General features: G+C 43.0%; 1 protein-coding gene across 1 annotated transcript; it reads right to left on the bottom strand.

Moving 5' to 3' along the window:
* Positions 1-2,574: 2,574 nt before the first annotated feature.
* Positions 2,575-20,534, bottom strand: LOC135676704 (DDRGK domain-containing protein 1-like). The gene is made up of 8 exons (XM_065188162.1): positions 20,386-20,534; positions 7,171-7,258; positions 4,541-4,644; positions 4,359-4,460; positions 4,116-4,277; positions 3,438-3,494; positions 3,220-3,256; positions 2,575-2,964 (listed from the first exon to the last, which is right to left on the bottom strand). The coding sequence occupies exons 1-8, from the start codon at positions 20,512-20,514 to the stop codon at positions 2,765-2,767; spliced, it is 879 nt and encodes a 292-aa protein (XP_065044234.1). The 5' UTR covers positions 20,515-20,534; the 3' UTR covers positions 2,575-2,764.
* Positions 20,535-21,077: the final 543 nt, after the last annotated feature.

The raw sequence follows: 21,077 nt of genomic DNA, 5'->3' as shown, positions 1-21,077 counted from the left end.
AAGAGGGTTGCTACCTTTAGATATATAACCCTAAACTACAAGGATATCCAAAATAATATTATCTTACCGCATTATATAATTATTCAAAATAAATTTTCTTTTAGAATTTCTAAATCTTTTAATTGTGTATGTCATTATGAATATTATTTTTCTTAATGTTATTTAGGATTAATTCCCTAATGTAATTTTATAAGTTATTGGTTTAGACTATTTTAGCAGCTATAAGACCAATATAATAATATCCTATTTAAGATTAATTCTCTAATATAAAATCTTTATTATAATTTATATCTTATAAGCCTATCATCCCAAGTCATTTTTGCAGCTACCAATTAGATTAAAACTTAGGGATATGAGTTACAAATAATATTTATCAAATTTCTTCAATCTAATTTGTATCGAAATAGTTCAATAATAATACAAATAATAATCATAAAAATTATCAAATGTTCATCAACATAAAGAAAAACTCATACGATAACTATAATAATGATGAAAAATAAATCATGCCTTTATATAAAAAATAAATATTATTTCATAATTTCAAACGTATATATGTAAATAATTAAATAAATATCCAAGAATAATAATTAAAATTTTATGAATATGTTTAATGAGAAAACTATAAAAGAAAATCATAATTTTTAATTTTTTAAAATTTTGCATGTAACTCTTATACCGGTCAACCCTATTTAATTAGGCAGACCCATAATTGGGTTACCTAAATTAGGCTCATAGATTTGAGCCAATCATTCATCTAATTAGGCCTATTAAAATTAAAGTTGATTAAAATTTAACTATTCCTCGAATTCGATCAAAACTTAATTGATCAAATTTAAATACAGTCAAGTAATATAAAAATAATCATAATTAAGTCTAATAAAAAGTATTTAATTATAATAAATCAAATTAATGAATTTTATAATTGAGAACATAATTTAGAAAATTTTAATTTCTAAAGGGTAAAAGTATAATTTTACTTAGAATATATAATGAAAAATTTTAATTTCTAAAGGGCATAAATGAAAGATAAAATTGAAGGACATAGACTAGAATTCTTTCATTTCAATGGGTAAAAATATCCTTGAAAAAGCCCTAATTTATAGATATTATTTTTTAAAGGAACACTATATTCTCGTCTTAAGCAACAGTTTAAGTGTTTTGCTCGTCTTAAACCAAGGGGGGAAGAAAGAGAAAGATCTAAAACTGGATCGGTGAGGAATAAATAGCTGGATCAGATGTAGTTAAGTATCTCAGAAAGGACTCGAAATCTGGTATTCAAGCCTAAAACTATCGATCTAGTGTTGCAGGATTAGTGACAGAAGATATAATAGAAGAATTCAAGTCTGACATCGACAACAGATAGATTTCATTCGACAAGCAACATCGCAACGCTGGCGAGATAACAAGCGACTTCGAAAGGGAGGGACAAACGAACTACTAAACAAGCAACTCCAACAAAGGAAGGGACAATAAAACCGGTAAAGTAACCAATTAAGATATTAGGCATCAAATGAATTTCTACAACGGATAGGTTGGCAAGATAAGATTGTGATTGAGTAAAGAAAAAGTAATTAGAAAGGAACACCGGTTTGGCATGCGGTTATCTCAGAGGAGATCCTTGTAACATTAAACAAAGTAACTGCATCCTCGGAGGGTAATCTCACCGCTATGCACGTGCCACATATACTGGGGCCGTTCGAACAAGGAACCGTCTACGATCTGCTAAAGAAAGTAGAATTTGGACGGTTTGGTACCATTTTCTCTTTTCTATTTTCGGCTGCTTATCTGCAGAATGTTGGGCGGTGAGCGCATCCGAGAGTCCTTTGGCTCTCTCGTGCTGCTGCTGCGGCAGGTCTGTCTCTCCTCGACTCGACTCGACTCGTTCATCTCCTGGATCTCGCCTTCTCTCTCGTCTTCAGTCCCATTGCGAGGTCTCTTACATTTGGTGGAAGGTCTTGGACATCTCTATGTATTCATCGGCTTCGTTTCAACGTACGTTCAAACAATCGGTGGGCGACACTGAAACCAGCGGGACCGTCGGGCACAGTAGATGAGGAGGTCATCGGCGTCGCCCTCCCAGGGAAGGTCGTCGAAGAGGGAGATGGCAGCGCCCAGACCCGAAAGAGGCCTGGGTTGATACCGGCGCGGTGGAGGTAGGTAACAGGGGGCCCGAGAGGCTAATTGGTGGAACCGCGGAGTGTGGCCAAGGGCCAAATGAGAGGTGGCCACGGATGAGGTCGGCAAAGGTCGCAGGGAGGGGGGGAACGAGGGTTGAATTTGTGGAGAAGCCGACGAACTGGTTGTCTGGGCCTCTGTGATGTATAACTCCATTAATTAGCAAGCTCTCCCTTGCACAGCGGACGCGGTGTCGGAGTGCACTGGAGCGGCGCTGGCGCACCGCCGGGGGGAGGCCCACTCCGACGAACCTGTTCCGATGTCAAGCTGCTTATAAAGATTAAATTCATTGGAATTAGCTTTGCCAAAATTTACATTATAGAACGGCCGTATTATCTACGATTTCATGGCTGGTGAATGGTAGCTTCATCGTACTTCAGTGAAGACACCAGATGATTGGTTCCTTTGAAACATTAAACTTCTTTCAGTAAAAATTTACCCCCTACACCCGTCGAACATGCAATCCATATTTAAACGTCAATCTTGATCCATCCCTAAAAGGATTAGAGTCGCGCAGAAACAACGAGGGAAACAAGGATTAGAGCGCTATGCTTTCACATAGAACACTTGAATGTTCAAAGAACTCCTACGCAGCAGCAATCGGAGGCGTAGTCAGTTCATCAAATTGAGGCTTTGGCTCCAAGTCGATAAACTGGTTGGATTTACTAGCTAGATGCGAGATGCTAACTCTTCCTTGCCGTTTGATGTAATCGGCGACTGCTCTCATTTCCTCAGGTGAAATGTATATGTACTTCCCACGGTCATCCATGACACCGGATAATCTCCCTGGACATTCAATACAAGTGTTCATGTAAGCTTGCAATGAATTTGCTCCCTGAACCACCGCGGAAAATAAGATGAGTTGCAACTCAAAGTGATCGGAGTCATACGAACTAAACCCCATCATGTGTTTAAGTAGAAACGACTGCCCTCGTTGCTCGTGCACAGTTAACGAGCCATGTATAATCAGCATGCAGAGACCAAAACGATCCCAAGAGAAGAATAACATAGCAACTGAAAATGCATGTGTGCAACACTTACCCATGCTCTCCAATGTCATTATCCGATTGATGCAGTCCTGCAAAAATTCCATACAATTTCAATAAGCAGAAAAGACGTGCAAGCAAGCATAAAAAAAAGACTACAACATGACCTACGGAAAAGTATTTTTCATATATACAACTCATCGACGAACTGTCAACATGTCAAGTCCACAACCGCTACAGGATGTTCCATGACCAAGTAGTTTTTGGCCGTACCTGCGTTCTTAATTTGAATTCTGCTGCAAGGTCCTCCAGAGGAACACATTTCTGTTTCTGAAACAGTTCAAATATATAATATATATTAACTAAAAATGTGAAGACTTTAGAATTATATCAGTTGACTTGAAACATGCCTCAATGTTCTAATGAAATCCAAGCAATTAAAACTAAATAAATAAACATATAAATGAGTAAACAAACAAAATATGATGTGCATATCCATGCATCAAGGTCAACATAAATTCAATGGATTAACTTTCCACCATCCTTGCCGAAGGTGTATGTCAGCCTAAAGCTCCACACATGTTTTTCCATGTGGGTGTGGTGATGGGCATTGTCACAGGTTAAAGAACTGAATGAAGAGTAGTATTGACAAGCAATACTACTTTGACATAAACTGTAATCAAAGAAACTGCATCCAGAGTTAAGCTTGTCCAATGTATATCTACACGGGGTTAGAAGAAGTCCAGACCACTTTGTCCTTGCTTCAGTCATTGCTAGTTTGGTAATTAGAATATAGTTTGTACACCAGACCTTCACCCCTCTCATTACCAGAATCTCTCGGTTAATTCTCAGTATAAATCATGTGTTATTGAAATTACTGTAACGAGGTTATTGAAAAAACTAACAATGAAAAGATTGGAATGTCCAAAAAAAATTAAAAATAAAATATACCTTGATGTATTCAACAAAATTTGCAAGTAAACCCTGGTTATCATCTCGCGTCTCAATCTCTGTTGTACCTTCAGCATCAACAGAAAATTCCCCTTTCCACTTTTCAAACTCCAAAGCCGCAGCTTCCTCATCCTTGGCCTTCTGAGCCATAGCTTCTTCTTCCTATTTCAAGAATAAAACTGCTTCAAGACAGATAAATTGCTTATCATCTGAAAATAAAAAATAAATGTTGAAGTTACAGACCATCAAACGCTCTTGTGCTTCACGCTCCTCATCCTTTCTCCTCCGCATTTCAGCATAGCGATCTTGCTTTGTTTTTCTTGATTCACGTGCTGCCTCCTCAGCCTTACATAATTGTTGATTTCAAATGACCATTCAGACTTAGCTTACAAAACCTACAGAAAAATAATTGCACAGTATTCCACCTGTCGCTGTTCTTCACGTTCCTGTTTCTTCTTTTCCTTTTTCTTTGATGCCTTGGCAACGTAATCAGCTTCTGCAACCTCTTCATCACTTTCATCAAGAACTTCTGAAATTACATTTGTTCATTATATTTATATTCCAACTCCTAACAAAGCTGATAGACTGAATTGATTTAGTAACAAGCTTCAAATATAAAAAACCTACTAGAATTCCAAACCCATAACTGAAAAGAATAATAGTTCAAAACCAAAATGCCACCCCTTAACTTCTCTGAATTTATCCAAAAGCATATTTTTATCCCAAAATACAAGGCCCATTTGTGCTCTGGATACTTTTAAGCAAAGGGCCTAATTTTTAAAATATTTATTTTCCATATATCTCAAAGAAAGAATACTATCTTTCCAACAAGTAGCACCAATGAACAGATGCAACCAAAATTATTATATGACTGGAATTACTTGAATGAGATTGCCCAGAGGTTTTATCCAAAAGATAACTACAATGAACTCAAACTTGTCCAAGCTTGAAGGGTGTCAAACATGTAATCACAAGTTAAATCAAGGATTGAAATATCATACCGTATCGAAGTTTCGACATTCTCTCGGTACGGTACGGTACTGTATACCAAGCGGTATACTGCTCGGTATACCATTCGATGTGTGTGTGTGTATATATATATATATATATATATATATATATATATATATAAATATAAAATCTTTTATTTATATATTTATATATAAAAGTTAAAAAAAATGTGCGACGTCGCCTCTCTTCTCCCCGGGCGGGGCGACGTCACAAAAAAACCTCTCTTCTCCCCGGGCGAGACGACGTCACAGAAAAACGAGACGACGTCACCTTTATATTTATATATATATATATATATATATATATATATATATATATATATATATATATATATACCGCACGGTAGCGCGCGGTCCGCGTATCGGTTTACTATTGGACCGATACGTACCACCCGTACCGGGTAATATCATTCGAAATTGTATACCTTGGTCAAAATAACATCAATTCAGAAGGTTAAAGTCTTTTTTTATTATTCAATCACCAAGAATAATTACCAACTAACAAAAGATAAGTAATTCAAAAATTCTATTTGATAGATTGAAGATTAACTTTGATTCATGAGCTTGATGAACCAAAAAAAAATACAGTTTGATTTGAACTATTATTGAAATATATTAAGTTATGTAATGACAATGGATTTACCTTTTCTTTGCCAACAACTCATTGATGTATAGTATATTTCAATATACAAAACAGTGCACATTTCATTAGATGTTGTAATATTAAAGAGACCAAGAAAGGCACCTAATGTAATTATTCCCGCAAGGTGAAGGTGGTAGCCAAGACATTATGATTGTTTTGAACAAAATACTTGCTCATATACACAGAACTAATTTCATTTGAGACTAATAAGCTCAAAATAAAAAATTCTTGAGAGAAAAGCTTAAAACAATGACCAATAAAGATCAAATTGGTTCTCTTGAGTTCACTAATTTCTTTTGTTCTTTTTAACTTTGCAGACCAAAACTAGGAATATTGGACTAAAACCAGCAAAAACTATCAGAACTGAGATCTAAAACTTTAAGGGCCCTCTGGTATGGGGATAAGAAATTTCAGGATCTCCTAAGTTCCAACAGGGTGTTCTACCAGAAATTCCCATTTTGTACTTGGCCAAATTTTGAAATCTCAACCTGAGATTTCAAATGCCAACCATTTTTTGTTATGTTTAGGGATTATATATGTATTTTATGTTTACCTGAGAATTTCAAGGCCCCATCCAGAGGATTTCCAAGCTACAAAGGCTTCCCAATGAAGACAGTTCCCATGTTTTCGGTAGCTAACTGGGATTTTTGAACTACCCAGATCCAGGTGAGAATAAAAGATCATTTAAGTGAATCATGGGATTTCATGAGAAATGCCCATGAAATTCTTATCTCAAATAGAGCCTCAATGAATGAAGTATCAACATTTTTCATCAACAAATGGTTGACTCCACTAAAATAATTGGACTTTATCATAGTGTAATCCTGGAAATTATATCTCTGAATTAACTCCTTTCAAGGACCTACGGTGCTGCATCTAATATTTTGACCACTCAAGGAAGGACTCATAACAACAATATAAAAAGGATCATGCTTTTTTCCAGTGAAGTAGAACATATTGTGTAGGGATGGATCCAATTAAAATATAAACAGGTCTTGAGATGACTCAAGGACATTGGCTCTTATGTGAGTTCCTTGTCAGCATAAATACTCTGATTTTCACTCCTAGGTCATCCTTTCAAAAAAAAATCAGTGCCCCTCTCAACCTAAGTTTATATTTGATTATTCAATAACTAATCCTTACATAAGACACAAGCAAAACATTAAACTAAAAATAAGGTTAGTTTTCTTCCTGATGATCTGAAACTTCGGTTCAGGTAAAGGAAAAATAATATATGAGAAGATTTTGAACTACTCATCAAGTTGACATATGTTAAAACTAAAAAATGACTGTTAGACACAAAATAGGCAGATGTCTCAGGTAAATTTCCTACCAAAAATAATAATAATTTTAATGTGAATATAACTAGTGTTGGCAAATTACTGGTCAAAAAGAAAATTACCTTCACTGGTAGAAGCAGCAGATGAACTGGCAGCAGTTGGCCTGCGACGCATGCGACGAGCACCGGAAGGGCGGACCACTCTTTCTGCCTGTATAATGTCAATATCATAAAACAAAATTTGAAGAAAAAATTGCCGAACTCCATTTTCGAAGAATAAACAATGAATTAACATCAACACAATAAAAAATATATTAGGATCTGTAAAGTTGAAAGATAAGAGTCAATGTTCATTTTGCAATCTAAAGCAAGCATGTACTAGTTCAATGGAGAACACATAATTACGGACTTGAGGATATTACAGCTACCAGTATGCTACCAATTGCTGGAGATTTTAGAAGAAACTATTGAGCTTGTCGAGACACTAATTTCAACTGCCACCGTGGTGCATCCCAAAATGGTTCTTTGAGGAAAGAAAATAGAAATACCATGTTCCAGATGAAATTTAAGGTCAATACATCAAGAAGTGACCATACTCCAAAACTTCCCACAATTCCTGAAAACCCTACGTGAACATAAGCCATGCAAGATGATTTTTATCCTTTTTTTTCATTCTTCTAAATCTTATTATCTAGGTTTTTGATATTCCTAACCAAATTTGTCTCAAGAAACTATAACTAATTACAAAACCACCATGTTTTACGTGAAATTTAAGGTCAATATTGTTGAATCTCGGATTTTGATGATTAAACCAATTGATAGTGTTTATGATTTAATCTACGTTTTACGTGACGTGGGATGCTTCGATCAAGGAGAAACAATTAAAGCAGGAAGAATCATGTTGGGCCGGAGAAAAACATGTCAGAAAATTGAACGTCGAGCTGAAGGATCGGTCGACGTATCGACAGAAGGCTTCGAGCCATGAGTTCGGGCATCGGCCCAAGAAGAGTGGATATTGCGCCAAGGAAATTGGAGTTGTGGAGGTCAACTAGCCGATTGGACAATAGGCCGGAAGATAGGACGATACGCCGAAGAATCGGACGAAGCGTCGATGAACCAATGACATGCCAGACAACATTTGATTAGCTTAGTAATAATTGTCTAGATCGAAGTAGGTTTTAACTGTGCGGGATTAACTACGATAGCAAGACATAAAGCAAATTGAAGTCTCGGAGTCAAGGACGCGATTTCGTTGGGAGTTCGAGAGTTCGTCGGAAGTCCGGACATTCTGTCACGAACGGTCGTCGCGCACCCGCGACAACTCCGTTCAACGAACCGTTCGTCGCTCTCATCTACATGTACAGCTGCTTGGCAGCATGTTTTGACTTGGTTTTAAGTCCTTTTGCTTGTAAAAATGTATGTTCGAACAAGTTACAAAGCGATCGCTCACCGAACCGAGCAAAAGAGCCCCAAAACAACTCCGTTTTCGCGTGCCACGGGCTGTTTTCTGCAGCCCGCTGTTGCACGCAAAACGTGAGCCATCTCAGCACCCTAGAACCACCCGGGTGGCACCATGGGGGATGGGGCTTCGTATAGTGTCGGGCGTTGAACAATCTTTCGCAAGTTCGCATGTTACCTTGACGGGAACTTGTTGTCGCGCCCGACACCCGGTGAGCAACTGTTTGTGGACTTGCAACTGTTCGTTTAACCCTCTAAAGTCCTTGTTTTCCTCCTCTCCCTCTTTTCTCGTGTACGCAAGGCGCTCACTGAATTGCTTGTAAAGCTTCCCCTTTTCGCGAGACGTCGGGACTTGTCCGTCGCTCGTTCTTCGAACTAATCAACTTTCTTCTTTTACAGGTCCTTCGGGACCTGCGCGAGGTTGCAAGTAGGCTGAACTTTGCGGACACAAATCGTAAAGGCGAAGCGCGACTTAGGCAACGCAAGCTAAGTTCACGTCTTTGCCGCAAGGGTGCCTCGCGACTTAGGCAACGCAAGCTAAGTTTGCGTCTTTGCCGCAAGGGTGCCTCATGACTTAAGCAATTCCAGCTAAGTCTGTGACATTGTGGTATCAGAGCGGGCAAGCACTTCGAGCGAGCAGCGAAGCAACTTCGCCATGGCAAAGCATCGTGGCGAATCAAGCAAGATGGGGCAAGCCGAACCCTTGCCCCAAGCAGCCGCAGGTGGGCTGCAAGTGCACAATCGCTCTCATGCTGTTGGAGCCGCTCAGGAGGAGCGCGGCAGCGAACATGATGAGCGAGAAGTTGACTGTTTTCCACGAGTGGAGGAGGCACAATCTGGAGCGCTAACCGAGAAAAAGAGTCATAAGGAGAGACTCACAACGACGGAAATCCACTTGGATGTTCTTGAAGCGAGCTTGGAGGAACTCTACCATGGCCAACGAAGGCTTGTTGGGGTAGAAAGCTCGCAAGAAGAAGCAGAGACCAGGATCGACAAGGTTAAGGCCCTAGTCGATCGATTGTCAGATGACACCAAAGACTCTGCGCAACACCTGCAAGAAGTTATGGCGGAACTCACTTCAAGGGTGACCATGCTCACAAGAGCACTAAATGCGGGTGGAAGCAACACCCGCGTTGCGCCGCCACAAAACTTGAGGGCACTCGAGCCTCATGGTTATGGAGGGGCCAGAGATGCCAAAGAGCTCGAAAATTTCCTATTCGACATGGAACAATACTTTCGAGCTACGAGGCCTGATTCTGAAGAAACCAAAGTTTCTATAGCAACAATGTATCTAAACAGAGATGCAAAACTTTGGTGGCGAACCCGTTGGGAGGAAATCCAACAAGGTCGGTGTCGAGTTGACACATGGGAGGACCTGAAGTGGGAGTTGAGAACTCAATTCCTACAGGAGAACATAGAGTTCGTCGCAAGAAGGAAGTTGAGACAACTCCGCCAAAATACCTACATTCGAGACTACGTGAAGCAATTTTCTGCGCTAATGCTGGACATACAGGACATGTCCGAGAAGGATAAGCTAATCAGCTTCCTCGATGGTTTGAAGCCATGGGCTCAACAAGAACTACATCGAAGGAATGTCGCCGATGTGATCGGGGCAATTGTTGCCGCAAAAAGGTTCACCGACTTTGTTTCCTCCGAAGACCCGGGAAAAAGGAAACAATCTTCAAGCAATCGCCCTCCAAAATATTCTCGAGGGAAGGAGCTCGAGGGCGAACAGAGGAAGAAGAGTTCCCACAAAGGACCAAGCCCAAACAGAGGAAGAAGAGTTCCCACAAAGGACCAAGCCCGAAAGGCAAGGCCCCGAAACCTGGCGGATGCTTCTTGTGCGGAGGGCCACACATGGTGAGGGAGTGGCCACAAAAACAGGCACTCAATACTTTAACAGCTTCCATCAACCCCCGATCGGACAAGGGCAAGGCTATCGCTCTTAGTTTGAGTAGTTCTGAATCCAACAGCGACGATGAGGAGTCGCAAGGACCCCGGATGGGAGCAATGCATTTGTTGAATACCATGCGGGGTCAAGTGGAGGAGAACACGAAGACAAGGTTACAAACAGTGATTTAAAAAGCGCTAGGCGCCAAAAGGCGCCAAGGTCCAAAAACGCCCGAGGCACTAGGCGCTCGCCCAAGCGAAGCGAGGCACTAAAATATAAAAGTATATAATATAATTAATTAACATAATTATTTAAAATTTTAAATAAAAATATGCTATTTTAAATAAAAATTCTAGTCGCGAGAGTCGCGAGCAGCGGGAGGGCTCGCGGGAGGCGCGAGCAGCTAGGAGGGCTCGCGGGAGGCGCGAGCAGGGAGTCGCGAGCAGAGGGAAGGCTCGCGGGAGGCACGAGCAGCGGGAGGGCTCGCGAGAGTCGCGAGCAACGGGAGGGCTCGCGGGAGGCCTGAGCAGCGAGAGTCGTGAGCAGAGGGAAGGCTCGCGGGAGTCGTGAGCAGCTGGAGGGTTCGCGGGAGGCGCGAGCAGGAGCGACGAGCAGCGAGATCGGGAGCGGCAGCGGCAGCGGGTTAGGGTTGGGTAAGGGTTATATCGGTTTAGTTGGTTCGATTGAACCAACTAACAACCGAACCAGGACCGAACTAGACCTAAAATCTTGGTTCGATCACTTGGTTTACCTAGGCGCTCGCCCGAAGCGCCCAGCGCCTGGGCTCGGGCGAGCGCCCAGGCGACACCTGTTTGAAGCGCACCGCCTGGGACATTAGCGAGGCGCTCGGCCTCGCCTCGCCTCGCCCGAGCGCCTCTTTCAATCACTGGTTACAAAAAGCAAGAAGTGGCGAGCTGATGTATGTAGACATTAAGCTCAATGGTCAAACAACCCGTACAATGGTGGACACGGGTGCTACCCACAGCTTTATCGCCGATCGAGAAGCAAAGCGACTTGGGCTGATCTTGGAGAAGAGCCCAAGTCGAATGAAGGCGGTGAACTCGGAGGCCAAGCAAATCTCCGGGTTGACAAAGGGAGTTCCCATCAAGATCGGAACATGGAGCGGGAGCACAAACATGATGGTGGTGCCACTAGATGACTTCCAAGTGATTCTTGGAATGGAATTTATGCACGTGGCCAAGTTGGTGTCAATGTCGTCCCTTAACTCCCTATGTGTGATCGGAGGTGACGACCCCTGTGTGGTTCCTGTCTCTCGGAGAGGAGCCAGGGAACCTCAACATATATTGGCATTACAACTAAAGAAAGGGGTGCGAAAAGGTGAATTAACATTCGTGGTTGCTATGAAGCTAGAGTCACTCGACGAGAAGGCCATTCATGAACCTCTTGTGGTGGCGAACGTCCTGAAAGAGATCACTGGCGTTATGCCACCCGAGTTGCCGAAGACTCTTTCCACCACACGGAGGCGTGGATCACAACATCGAGCTAGAGCCGGAAGTGAAGCCTCCAGCGAGACCACCCTACCGCATGCCCCCGCCAGAGTTGGCAGAACTCAAAAAGCAATTAGGTGAACTGCTAAGCGGTGGTCTCATCCGCAGCTCTAAAGCACCATTCGGAGCTCCAGTTCTCTTCCAGAAGAAACAAGATGGAAGCCTCCGACTATGCATCGATTACCAAGCCCTCAACAAAGTGACGGTAAAGAACAAGTATCCCATCCCACTCATCGCAGACTTGTCCGACCAGTTGGGCAAAGCCAAGTATTTCTCAAAACTCGACCTTTGGTCGGGGTATTGGCAGGTGTGCATTGCTCAAGGCGATGAAACGAAGACTACCTGGGTGACCAGGTATAGAGCGTTTGAGTTCTTGGTGATGCCTTTCAGCTTAACCAACGCTCCGGCCACGTTCTGCACTCTCATGAACCAACTATTCAAGGAGTATTGGATAAGTTCGTGGTCATCTACTTATACGATATCGTCGTCTACAATCAAACGCTCGAGGAGCATGTCAAGCACCTTCGGACAATCTTCAAGGTTCTCAGGGAGAACACGTTGTTCGTGAAAAGGGAGAAATGCTACTTTGCCCAAATGGAGATCTTATTCTTGGGGCATCGAATCAGTGATGGCTCCATTCGGATGGACAAATCGAAGGTGCAAGCGGTTACGGAATAGCGAACTCCAAAGAAGATGCTAGAGTTAAGATCCTTCCTTGGCTTCGTCAACTACTATCGACGCTTCATAACGGGGTATTCGAAGCGTGCAACTCCATTGATGGAGTTGCTGAAGAAGGAGCAGCCTTGGAGGTGGTCTGATAAATGTGAGATTGCATTCCAAGATCTAAAGGCTGTTGTATTAGAAGAACCGGTGCTTAAATTATTAGACTATGGGGAGCCCTTCGAAGTCCATACAGATGCTTCAAACTTCGCTATTGGGGGAGTACTCATGCAGGAGGGTCATCCGGTGGCTTACAAGAGCCGCAAACTCAACGAGACTGAGCGGCGGTATCCGGTGCACGAGAAGGAGATGACAGCGGTGATCCACTGTCTACGAGTTTGGCGACACTACCTTCTTGGATCGCGATTTGTACTAAGGACGGACAATATCGTTTTAAGCTATTTCCAAACTAAGAAGAAACTCTCCCCAAAGAAAGCACGATGGCAGGACTTCCTGGCTGAGTTTGATATGGCAATGGAGTACAAACCCGAAAAGGCGAATATCGTGGCCGATGCATTGAGTCGGAAAGTGGATCGTGTGAATGCCGTACAATTAGAGGGCAGAGGCCAAGCAAGTCAGTTGCACTCCAACTTCCTTTCCAGGATCAGGGATGGATTGTACAGCAATCCCCAAGCAGAAGCCCTGATACAACTCACTAAAGAAGGCAAGGCACGACGATTTTAAGTCCAGGAGGGACTTGTTTACACTAAAGGGAATAGAGTTTATGTTCCTCGAGTAGACAATCTGAGACGTGAACTCTTAAGAGAGTGTCACGATTCCCTTTGGGCTGGACACCCCGGCATTCACAGAACCTTGGCTCTTGTGGAGAGGGCCTTCAATTGGCCGAAGATGGGGACTGATGTGGAGGAATATGTTCGAACGTGCCTCACTGGCCAGTAAGACAAGGTGGAGCAATGAAAGCCGGTGGGACTTTTGGAGTCGTTGCCCGTACCAGAAAGGTCGTGGGAGAGCATTTTCTTGGACTTCATATCAAGCTTGCACGCAGTAAAGAGACTCGGATCGATACTCGTGGTGTGATCGATCGATTTTCAAAGTATGCAACTTTCATTGCTGCTCCCTTACACTGTTCACAGTGATTTAAAAAGCGCTAGGCGCTCACCCGAGCGAAGTGAGGCGCTAAAATATAAAAATATATAATATAATTAATAAATATAATTATTTAAAATTTTAAATTAAAATATGCTATTAAATTAAGAAAATCTATTAATAGTATTGAAAATTAATAATTTCAAATAAACCTAACAATATTAACAGTATACAGTATACTGTTAACAGAAGAAGAAGAAGTGCAAGGGGGTACTGAGCCTGCTGATTGAGAAAAGAGGAAGCGGCAGCGGAGTGTAAGGAGGCAGCGGCGAGCGGCGACAGCGACAGCAACAGCGGCGAGCAAAGGGAGCAGGAGCGGCGAGCAGCGGGAGGCGCGAGCGGCGACAGCGGCAGCGTTTGCGAGCAGCGACAGCAGGAGCATGAGCAGGAGCGGCGAGCAGCGAGAGGCGCGAGCGGCGACAGCGACAGTGTTTGCGAGCAACGACAGCGGCAACAGCGGCAGCATTTGCAAGTAGTGACAGCAGCGAGCAGCGGGATCGGGAGCAGCAGCGGCGTGGGTTAGGGTTCGGTTGTCACTTATAGCGGTTTTAGTTGGTTCGATTGAACCAACTAACCATCAGAGACCGAACCAGGACCGAACCAGAGCTAAAATCCTGTTTGAAGCGCGCCGCCTGGGAGATTAGCGAGGCGCTCGGACCTCGCCTCGCCTCGCCTCGCCCAAGCACCTTTTTAAATCGCTGACTGTTTAGCAGAGGAGGCAGCCAAGTTGATGATGAAGGATGTGGTGAAGTATTGGGGAGTCCCACACGATATCATCAGTGATCGAGACGCTCGGTTCCTGGGACGATTCTGGATCGAGCTATTCAAATTGTTAGGGTCCAAGTTATACTTCTCCACAAGCCTCCACCCCAAGACGGATGTCCAAACCGAAAGGATAAACTCGCTCCTAGAGCAATATCTTCGGCACTACGTGAGTGCCAACCAACAAGATTGGGTGAAGTTGTTAGACATTGCCCAATTCTCCTACAACTTGCAGCGGAGCTCTGCGTCCAACAAGAGCCCCTTCGAGATCATTACAAGACAACAACCGTCAACTCCTCACACCATGGCAATCGGGTATACTGGGAGTAGTCCGTCAGCCTACCACTTCTCAAAGGAGTGGCACCGAAATGCAGATATTGCGCAAGCTTACTTGGAGAAGGCGGCAAAAAGGATGGAGTGGACAGACTTGGGAAGGCGACCGCAAGAGTTCAAGGTCAGCGATTTGGTGCTAGTAAAGCTCCAATCAGCATCACTCCAATTCTTTAGGAACAAAGTACAAAAATGATTGGTGCGCAAGTATGAAGGGCCCTTCCCAATTATCAGCAGGGTGGGCAACGTCTCCTACAAGTTACAACTGCCGGCGTGGTTCAAAATTCACAATGTTCTTCACGCCAGCAACCTAAAAGCCTACCACTCGGATCCGCAAGATGCTTCCCGAAGTGTTCCAACTCGACTACCCCACACCAGAGTCTCCTACGAGAAGCGAGTTGAAACTATTTTAGCGGACCGCAAGATAAAGCTACCCAATGGAGCTGAGCAGACCGAGTAAATGGTGAAGTGGCGAAACCTTCCCCGAACTGAAGCCAATTAGGAACCCAAAGATGCCCAGTGACATGAAGAAGCAATTATCAACAACAACCAACAAGCGTCGACGAGGGCGTAGACAGTTTGAGTGGGGGAGAATGTCACGAACGGTCATCGCGCACCCGCAACAACTCCGTTCAACGAACCGTTCGTCGCTCTCATCTACATGTACAGCTGCTTGGCAGCATGTTTTGGCTTGGTTTTAAGTTCTTTTGCCTGTAAAAATATAAGTTCGAACAAGTTGTAGCGCTATAGTGCGACCGCTCACCGATCTGAGCAAAACAGTCCTAAAACAGCTCCGTTTTTGCGTGCCACGGGCTGTTTTCTGTAGCCCGTTGCTGCACGCGAAACGTCAGCCATCTCAGCACCCTGGAACCACCCGGGTGGCATCATGGGGGATGGGGCTTTGGTATAGTGTTGGGTGTTGAACAATCTTTCGTAAGTTCGCACGTTACCTTGACGGGAACTTGTTGTCGCGCTTGGCACCCGGTGAGCAGCTGTTTGTGGACTTGCAGCTGTTCGTTCAACCCTTTAAAGTCTTTGTTTTCCTCCTCTCCCTCTTTTCTCACATGCATGCAAGGTGCTCGCTGAATTGCTTGTAAAGCTTCCCCTTTTCGCGAGACGTTGGGACTTGTTCGTCGCTCGTTCTTTGAACTAATCAACTTTCTCTTTTACAGGTCCTTCGGGACCTGCGAGAGGTTGCAAGTGGGCTGATCTTTGTGGACGCAAATTGCAAAGGCGAAGCGCGACTTAGGCAACGCAAGCTAAGTTCGCGTCTTTGCCACAAGGGTGCCTCGCCACTTAGGCAACGCAAGCTAAGTTCGTGTCTTTACCGCAAGGGTGCCTCACGACTTAGGCAATTCCAGCTAAGTCCGTGATAGTTCGTCGGAAGTTCTGCTAGAATTGACTGAGAAGTCCAAGAGCTTGCCAAAGAAGCTTGTCGGATCTCACAAAGAAGATCGTCGTGAAGTCCAGGAGCTTGCCAAGAGTTCGCTGGAACATTGCCGAGAGATCATCGGAAGTTCACCGGAAGATCGTCGCAAGCTCGTCGGAAGAAACCTAGACTTACAGATTTGTTTAGCTTAGTAAATGTCTTAAATTTCGTAGTTAGCACATAATTGAGATTGGAATTGGGCCAACCCAATTAGGGGCCAATTGGGCCCATATATGGACTGCGTTGGGTCCAATGAAAGGCCCAAACAATGACCCAACAGGTGGCACCGTCATGGCACAATCTCAGAAACTGTGTCAGGCGATGGTACCGTCAGTGTCACTGTCAGGCGGTGGTACCGCCAGTCTGGGCGATGGTACCTCCTAGACACAGTCTCCGAGAGACTGTTAGACGATGGTACTATCCAATGTCAGGCTACAAGCGATGGTACCGCCCAGTGCAGGCGGTAGTACCGCCCGTACCCCGGAAACCCGGGATGAGACATTTTTAGGCTCCAAGTTTGAATCAACTTGAGGCTTATAAATACCCCTCTCATCCCTGGTTAACATACACAAGAATAGAGAGTGAAAAAGAAAGAAAAAGCTATTGTAATCTTGTGTGAACTCCTCTCAAACTCTAAGTGCTAGTGAAATTTAAGAGGGGAGGTTGTGGGGGTTGTAAATGTTCTCTCCTGAACTTGTCAAAAGGAAAATCGAGTTGTAAGAGTGGTTGATCTTCGCCCATTGAAGGAAGATCGTTAGTAGATGCCGGTGGCCTCGACGGAAGGGGAATCGGTGGAGTGGATATAAGTCACGACGACCGAACCACTATAATTCGGTTTGCATTTCTGTTTTGCTAATTACCTTAACTGCAAACTGCCTTACTTGCTTTACATCCACTACACTCTTCCGTATGCTTTCAAGTTAACATCTTCCGAAACGGATTTAATCGCAACGAGATTTTGAACCGATGACTTTTATTCGCTGCACTAATTCAATACTTATGATTTTATTATGATGATGTATATGATGCATTGCATATGATATGAATCATGATTAAAATTGCCTTGATTTGAATTCAAGGTTTATCTCGATTATGACATTTTGAAATAAGAATGACACTTTATCTTTGTCATAATTTGTAAATTAAAATAAAGAGAAATGAATTGCACCATTGTATTGTTATTCCCCTCTTTTTACCAATGACAAAGGGGGAGAAAAAAATTGCTAGCATGCACATCACGAAAAGAGGCAAACTTACTAGCTTGCTCATCTCAAAAGAGAAGCAAGAAGTGCTATCTTGCAAATCTCAAGATAAGCAATGTTTGTTAAGTTACACATTTCAAGAAGATACAAAAATAGTCTATCTTGCATACTCTAAAATGATATAAATTTACTAGCTTACATGTTCTGATGTAACACTTGCTAAATTTGCTAGGAGAAAAACTTGTAAAGAAACACGATTGCTAACTTGCATACAAGAAGCAAAAGTTACCTTCTTGAGCATCTCAAATATTGCTAGCTTATTTTTTAAAATGTTGTAAAAATTTGCTAGCTTGCATGATGTAGAACTTGCTATCTTGAACATCACCAAGAATTGCTAGCTTGCAATCTCAAGAGAAGCAAAAGTGTTATCTTGCCTATCTTAAGAAGCAAAACATGCTAACATGCACATCTAACAAAATTTACAAACTTGTAAAACTCAAAATTATTGCTAACTTGCATGATGATAAAACTTGAGATTATGTCTATAATGCAATGATTTGAACTTGTATATCTAAACACTTGATAGTTGAACTTCTCCTTTTTGTTGATGACAAAGGGGGAGAAGTATGATGATGTTATGCATAAGTTTACAATAACATGTTGGTTTAATTTTTGAATCCAAGAGTTCATCTCACATATGTCATATTGATAGAGGGAGTTAAGGTTAACTCTATCATCAATTTGTTGTCATCATAAAAAATGGGAAGATTGTTGAATCTCGGATTTTAATAATGAAACCAATTAATAGTGTTTATGATTTGATCTATGTTTTGAGTGACGCGGGATGCTTCGATCAGGGAGAGACAATTAAAGCAGGAAGAATCATGTTGGGCCGGAGAAAAACATGTCGAAAGATTGGACGTCGAGCCGAACGATCGGTCGATGTATCGACAAAAGGCTTCGGGCCATGAGTTCGGGCATCGGGCCAAGAAAAGCGAATATTGCGCCAAGGAAATCGGAGTTGCGGAAGTCAATTAGCCGATTGGACAATAGGCCGCAAGAGAGGACGATGCGCCGAAGAATCGGACAAAGCATCGATGAACCAATGGACAACATCGGAGTGACGCGGGATGCTTCGATCAGGGAGAGACAATTAAAGCAGGAAGAATCATGTTGGGCCGGAGAAAAACATGTCAAAAGATTGGATGTCGAGCCGAAGGATCGGTCGATGTATCGACAAAAGGCTTCGGGCCATGAGTTCGGGCATCGGGCCAAGAAGAGCGAATATTGCGCCAAGGAAATCAGAGTTGCGGAAGTCAACTAGCCGATTGGACAATAGGCCGCAAGAGAGGACGATGCGTCGAAGAGAGGACAAAGCATCGATGAACCAATAGACAACATTTGATTATCTTAGTAATAATTGTCTAGATCGAAGTAAGTTTTAACAGGGAAGGATTAACTACGATAGCAAGGCATAAAGCAAAATGAAGTCTCGGAGTCAAGGACGCGATTTCGTTGGGAGTTCGAGAGTTCGTCGGAAGTCCGAACATTCTGTCTCGTAGTTAGCACATAATTGGGATTGGAATTGAGCCAACCCAATTAGGAGCCAATTGGGCCCATGTATAGACTGTGTTGGGCCCAATGAAAGGCCCAAACAATGACCCAACAAGTGGCACCATTGTGGCACAATCTCCGAGACTATGTCATGCGATGGTACCGCCCAAACACAGCCTCCGAGAGACTATCAAGCGGTGGTACCGCCCAGTGTCAGGCTACAAGCGATGGTACCGCCCAGTGCAAGCGGTATTACCACCCGTACCTCGGAAACCCAGGATGAGACATTTTTAGGCTTCAAGTTTGAATCAACTTGAGGCCTATAAATACCCCTCTTATCCCTAGTTAACATACACAAGAATATAAAGTGAAAAAAAAAATGCTGCAGTAATCTTGTGTAAACTCCTCTCAAACTCTAAGTGCTAGTGAAGTTTAAAAGTGGAGGTTATGGGGGTTGTAAAGGTTCTCTTCTAAATCTGTCAAAAGGAGAATCGAGTTGTAAGGGTGGTTAATCTTCGCCCATTGAAGGAAGATCGTTAGTAGATACCGGTGGCCTCGACGGAAGGGGAATCAGTGGAGTGGATGTAGGTCACGATGACCGAACCACTATAATTCGGTTTGCATTTCTATTTTGCTATTTATCTTAACTGCAAACTGCCTTACTTGCTTTACATCCACTACCCTCTTCCATATGCTTTCAAACTAACACCCCGCCCCCCCCCCCCCCCCCCTCTTCTTAGTGCCGACACTCGTTCCAAACAAATATATCAAGAAGCAGCCATATGCCAACAGTTCCAACAACTACTGAAAACCCTAAGTAAACAGAAGTCAGCCTAGAAGATCTCTCTCTCTCTCTCTCTCTCTCTCTCTCTCTCTCTCTTCCATTCCATTCCATTCTTTAAATCTCGTTAGCTAGGTTTCGGATGCTCCTAACCAGCTTCGTCTCAAGAAATTCAAACTAATTACAAAGCCACCATGTCTTCGGTGAAATTTAAGGTCAATATATCAAGAAGCGGACATACCCCAAAGTTCCAACGAATCCTGAAAACCCTATGTAAACAGAGGAGACGCCAGATCTCTTCTAGTTCGATTTTTCCCCCTTCTTCTAAATCACAGTCAACAAGTTTTAATATTCCAAGACAAAATCGTTCTCGAGAAATTACAAATTTTCCATCAATCATGCAATGATTCTTCGAGAATTCCATCGAAAGTTTCCTCAAACAAGAAAAAGAAGCTCCAATCGAATGATGATGGCCCGGATAAAGCGTCCGATGATAAATCCCGTTCCAAAAGATCCTTCCTAAGCACATCTAAACACGGTGGACAACCCTAAAATAAAAGACCTCGAATGAAGAATCAAGAACGATTAGGAATCACCTGTTGCGGCTGCGGTTCATCTTCGTGGTCGTGAGGGGAACGAGCGACCTGACGTCTCCTCCACCAAAGCAGTGGGATGAGAGCGAACACCAGAAGCATCGAAAGAATCCCCACAACGATCCCCTCCATCTCTCCCTCCCTCTCTCCCACTACTCACCGCGAATGAAAAACGAACAGCTTAAATAGCAACAGCGGACCGGGTTCGATCAACTCGACAAAGAACCGGAGAAAATGGACCGGCCACCAGGCCTTACCCCATCCGATCAGGTCGGATTTCTGCAGCCACCCAGTGTCTGGTTCGCCCGATAACTACGTTAAAGTACCGGATCCGATAATCACCAGATTCATATAAATCCACATCCATTACGTTTTGGATAATGCAATCATCATATTTGGCCAGTGTTGCATCCTTGCACTAAAATTTCAAAATGTTTTTCAATTTAAATTTATTTTTCTTATAAATGTTGGACAGTGACTCGTTTGGTTTTTCTCAGAGCCATTCTAATCATCCGGTTGCATTGCTATATATTTATTGTCATGAACATTCTCATCAATTAATCCTATCAGATTAGAACTTCACTTGTAAATGAATGCTTCACTGCTGGGAAATCATCCTTAAGGCTCAACAACATCTCAAGTAAGATAGCTCCATTGCTGATATATCCCAATATAAAAAGACAATACTGATCATA

Source organism: Musa acuminata, chromosome BXJ1-6, assembly GCF_036884655.1.
Source record: "Musa acuminata AAA Group cultivar baxijiao chromosome BXJ1-6, Cavendish_Baxijiao_AAA, whole genome shotgun sequence".
NCBI lineage: Eukaryota > Viridiplantae > Streptophyta > Magnoliopsida > Zingiberales > Musaceae > Musa > Musa acuminata.
Note: the sequence above shows the minus strand (reverse complement) of the source record. Positions and strands in the feature narration are given on the sequence as shown.